At 45.2% G+C, this 4,925-nt stretch overlaps 1 protein-coding gene, 2 non-coding genes and 1 pseudogene across 3 annotated transcripts; all 4 read left to right on the forward strand.

Moving 5' to 3' along the window:
- Positions 1-1,715: 1,715 nt before the first annotated feature.
- On the forward strand, positions 1,716-3,826 carry LOC123131699 (60S ribosomal protein L37-2). The gene is made up of 4 exons (XM_044551376.1): positions 1,716-1,784; positions 1,871-2,006; positions 3,400-3,501; positions 3,606-3,826. The coding sequence occupies exons 1-4, from the start codon at positions 1,782-1,784 to the stop codon at positions 3,644-3,646; spliced, it is 282 nt and encodes a 93-aa protein (XP_044407311.1). The 5' UTR covers positions 1,716-1,781; the 3' UTR covers positions 3,647-3,826.
- Positions 2,335-2,428, forward strand: LOC123132788 (small nucleolar RNA R64/Z200 family). The gene has a single exon (XR_006465051.1). It is a non-coding gene; the product is annotated as a small nucleolar RNA R64/Z200 family (small nucleolar RNA).
- On the forward strand, positions 2,516-2,599 carry LOC123132767 (small nucleolar RNA Z199). Its single transcript, XR_006465031.1, has one exon. It is a non-coding gene; the product is annotated as a small nucleolar RNA Z199 (small nucleolar RNA).
- Positions 2,760-2,838, forward strand: LOC123132769 (uncharacterized; annotated as a pseudogene).
- Positions 3,827-4,925: the final 1,099 nt, after the last annotated feature.

The following is a 4,925-nucleotide window of genomic DNA, read 5'->3' on the forward strand; positions in this document are numbered from 1 at the left end:
AGTGCTTGTCTAAGTGTTGGCCCAAACTGAGCGATGTTCGATGGCTACCAGGGGCAACTCTGGGCTGGCCTACCCGACGTCTTGCTCATCCGGTGTGCCCTGAGAACGAGATATGTGCAGCTCCTATCGGAATTTGTCGGCACATCTGGGTGGCTTTGCTGGACTTGTTTTACCATTTTCGAGGATGTCTTGTAACCGGGATGCCGAGTCTGATCGGATTGTCTTGGGAGAAGGAATATCCTTCGTTGACCGTGAGAGCTTGTGATGGGCTAAGTTGGGACACCCCTGCAGGGATTTAAACTTTCGAAAGTTGTGCCCGCGGTTATGGGTAGAAAGGCCTGAAATAAATTCAAAAAATGTGAGCACCAATGTCAAGTCTAGGGGGACTTGAACTATAATGGGCAACGGATGCCAATGTACTCCTAACCATCCAACCAGAGATTGATTCACGAATGTGAATTTAACCTGCTTTACAAAACATGAGTTGTTCAATAATTTAATATGTTTTCGGTGCTTTTCATGTTCCATATATAGCCATTTGAATGTATTTCTAACATGATTAAAGAGATCTCTTTCATAGTGACACTTTGGCCATAACCATGATTTTTTTGCTGGTTTGAAGATAAATAGTCCGCAATTCTACATTTGTGCCACTAATACCTAACAACTTTGTTGCAGTGGTAAACGACTCCGTAGATGATTTGCCTTGCAGTTCTGAAAGAAACTAATGGAGTTGCACACTATTTATTCGAGTTGCAAAGATGACAACCTTCTGCTCTAGAACGGACCTTTTCTAGTATTCAGATAAGGAACTCACAGCGGGGGCAACTCCGCCAGCCGCCACCAGCACCTCCTGACTAGCCGCACTTTCTATCCCAATGAGGATCCAGGTCGCCCCCTCGTACTAGCGCCAGTCACCACCATCTCACGCGCTCCCTTTGTTGTTGCTGAGCATCTCCGGATCCGAGTGGGAAGTCGGCTCGTCGTCTTTCTAGCAGCCGCCACCACCTCCGCTACTGTCTCAAACCCACGGGTCGGGTCATGACACCGTCAACATCGGAGGGAGCTTCGCCTCCGCCTCTAATCCGCGCCCATCCTTACACGGGCCGGACCTGGCAACGTTGGATGATAGCTCACCGCACTTCTACGTTGGCACTAGTGTCTCGGAAACAGAGAGGTGGGGTGGTGCTCCGCCGAGGGATGAAAAAGGATGTCGGTAATATTCCACAATGAGGATAAAGTAACTCATTTCCCTCTTGATCCAAGTGAAAACAAAGTATTCGTTCGCACGATGTGTGTTAAGGAGCGAACGCTCATCACCACACAAACGTCACGCTGGCAACTTTGCGATCCGTGCTATTGATTTGATGATGGATATTGCGTTCAAAATCTGATGTTAGCTTTTCAACATTTGGGGGAAAGAGACACTTATTTTCTTGACATTTTAAAGATTTTTTAGGTTTAATTCCTTTTTAGATTTTTCTTTTAGCAGTACATTTTTTTTAGATGTGCACGCGAAGGTTTTCTTTTCTTCAAACAAGCACCTGATTGGGCACATTGTTTTTTTTAGCGGTACCTGGTTGGGCAATTGGGCTTGTGCTGAAACGAGATGGAGGAAATGCAGCGCCCTCGTTCTCACGGCCCAACAATCCAACAGACAAAGAAAGCCCACCACGGCACCCCGTCGGCTCCGCCCCCTTATAAAGCGCGGTAGGGTTTGCGCCACTCCGCCTCCACCGCCGCCGCCACTCCCATTCGCTCGTCTCCTCCAACCCTAAGCGATGGTACGTCCCCGCCTCCCCGCCGGCGCCGCCTCTCCGTCGTCGCCTGTCGCTGACCCTCTCTTCTCGCCGTGGTTTTGTTTTTGCAGACGAAGGGTACCGGCAGTTTCGGCAAGCGCCGGAACAAGACCCACACGCTCTGCATCCGCTGCGGCCGCCGCAGCTTCCACCTCCAGAAGAGCACCTGCTCCTCGTGCGGCTACCCCGCCGCCCGCATCCGCAAGTGTAAGCTCCCCCACTCCCCCTCGCCCCTCCTCCTCCCTCCGTTCTAGATCTCCAGGTCTGTTGTGTCATGCGCCACGTTCTTGATGTTGCGCGTCCTCATGTGGGTGCCACGGAGGGCGCTGCTCCTGCGCGTAGGTTTGATTCGCCGCATTAGGATGCGGTTGGCGTCCCGCCGTGGTCGTTCGAATTGAGATGCAACCAGCTGATCCGTTATCTCGGGTCATAATTTTTCGGCATATCCTGTTCATGTAGCTTGTTGGATGCATATCTAGTGAATGATGATGTCTGTGTTCACGAGATTCTTGGCGGTGCTGTTTCCGTTGTTTGCAAAATGCTGTGATGAATCATGAAATCTACAACGCATGTCAGACTTCGGAGATGCCATTTGGCATTGATGAGAAGATATTTCATATTCTGAGCTATAATGTCTGCATTTCTTATCCATAGATGTCAAACCATGAATTGTTATAGCCTGTTTTCTTGTTGTCCATGCATGCTTATATGTGTGAGGGTCAAGTGATGAGGAATAAACTGCAACAATATGATGGGGCAATGCTCCCCTGATTCTTAGTATTTAAGTCTCTGATGATACCTCACCACCCTGATATGTTTGTGCCTTTCTATGCTATCCACGTCCTATCTTCACGACAAATATAATTTTGCTACAATGAGTTTAAAAGTCGAACTATGTAAACAACAGAGATATTTACCATTTGTAGTTTCTATCTTTCTGCGTTGCCTGATTTCATTTGTGGTTCAAGTGATGATGAAAAACTGCAACAATATGACAGGAGTTACACTCCCGTGATTCGTGGTTTAATGTCTGATGATTTCCCCATGCTTTATCCTGTAATAACCTTTGTCTTTTAAAAATCCAATTCTTCTCACGTTCTTGTTTTCTTGTGCATTGCTTGATGCAATTTGTAAGTCTGATGATTGCCGCAATATGACAGGACCATGTTTTCTAGTTTTCTCTTTGATTTCTCCATCCAAAATTGTCCTTTGCCTTCTGTTTTGCAATCTTATTGCACTTGTTTTCTCTGACTTGTACCAAGCTTACCTCTAAATATTTTCAAATGTGTTGTCTTAACTACCAATTGTCACTTCTTTTGATCATGATCATGGCTGTTACCTGACCATGACTGTTACTACTTATTACCCTAAGTGAAACTTCAGCTATTTAACAACCAGAAAGCTTATTGTTTTGTGTTCGCTATTCATGTGGTTCTTTATGTATATTTAATATTATGTTCTTTGTTCTCATTGGATAGCACTTTATTTGCATGGTCCAGTGTTTACTGATCGTCTACTATGATTAAAAATTTGTGCTTTTGCCATTTTTGTTGTTTTTGATTGGCTCAGTGCTAACACAGTGACCTGTTCATATCTTCAGACAACTGGAGTGTGAAAGCCATCAGGCGCAAGACCACCGGCACTGGAAGGATGAGGTACATGCGCCACGTGCCTCGCAGGTTCAAGAGCAACTTCAGAGAAGGTACCTTAGACATCTATATCAGAAGTTATATAACACTGGAAACACCCTTTTAGATCTGAAGCACTTCTGATGCGTTTTCGTTCTGTTGCATCTTGTTAATTCAGGTACCGAGGCTGCCCCCAGGAACAGGGCCGCGGCCAACTAGGTCTGGATTTTGCCCCAGCAGGAATCCCGTGAAGCTAGAATTTAAAGACTTTTGCTTGGATTGTACCCCACCTAAACTATTGTTGCTATAGAATTGAGTATGGATCTGATATGTTTTGTTGCATGGGTTTGGAAATTGACCGCTGAATCGAAGACCAAATTTGTCTGAATGTTACAAGTACGTGATCAGTTCTCTTTCTCCTTTTTTTTCTCTTGTGTCATCGGCTCTCCAATCTTCCTGTTGTGAAGTTTGGCTGAAAAACTTCAAAATTTGAGCATCTGCATTGACTAATATGTCAACATAATATTTCAAATGATGTTGACGCACATAATTGAGCATCATTTTGAAACCATAATTTATAAAGTTTGATTTGAAATTCAAATGTCCAGCAACGATTATAAATCATAGCATTCTGGACATGAGTTAGCCCAAAACAAGGACATTGGCATCCACATGCTAGTCGCCGGCGATCATGTCAGGTTTGACCACAACAAGATCACATTGACCTGTCCCACTAGTTGTTGACTGGCTAGGAAGCCTCTGAGTAACTAAAGTATTTACTGTAATTTGGAATTTCAGAAATTATTTTGGAATTACAGAGCATATTTGCAAACTTCAAAAAAATATATGAATTCAACCATAACTCAGATGAAACAACTAAATGGCATTAGGAGTTGGAAACGCTATATTGCTCCAGTTCCACTTCAATTAACATGATATATCATTCATGGGCGTTGCTATTCCGCGCGCGCGCGCGCCAACGCTCGCTTTCCGACAGCCAAGGATCTCCCGATTTGGAAGGTGTGGACCAGGTTACGTTTATGATCAGGGTAAATGTTATGGAAATTAGTGTGGGCCCCCCTCGCCCCCCTCACCCCCTGAAAATCAGGGGGGCAGATTATATGGAGATTATTGGGTGGGCTTTGCACGTCTTAGCACTTCTTAGCGATATGTGGTGGATCCCCAGCGTGATACCAGGAATTTGTCGCAGGACGCTTCGTTCGGATCGATTCGATCGCTCCAGCGAGCGATCGCGAAGAAGCTTTTCCGATCATTCATTCAGTTGTGCATTGCAACGAATGTTGTTGCTTCTGTTTGATGGTGTTTGCTTCTTCTCGGTAGAAGACGTTTCTAGCGTAGTGCGATCGCGTTGATACAATCCTACTCTCCTGTCTCATTTCAATACATTAGGATAAAACGATTCAACTGTTGCTGTTTTCACTAGTTGAACCCGTTCCTATTCAACTGTTACTGTTTTCGCTAGTTGAACCCGTTCCTT

Source organism: Triticum aestivum, chromosome 6A (genome assembly GCF_018294505.1).
Source record: "Triticum aestivum cultivar Chinese Spring chromosome 6A, IWGSC CS RefSeq v2.1, whole genome shotgun sequence".
NCBI classification, from domain to species: Eukaryota; Viridiplantae; Streptophyta; class Magnoliopsida; order Poales; family Poaceae; genus Triticum; species Triticum aestivum.

Bases quoted from the DNA above. Each gene is read 5' to 3' on its own strand.
- LOC123131699 (XM_044551376.1), top strand. The intron at 2,007-3,399 runs GTAAGCTCCCCC...TCATATCTTCAG, and splicing joins CGCCGCCCGCATCCGCAAGT to ACAACTGGAGTGTGAAAGCC. The intron at 3,502-3,605 runs GTACCTTAGACA...TTGTTAATTCAG, and splicing joins CAAGAGCAACTTCAGAGAAG to GTACCGAGGCTGCCCCCAGG.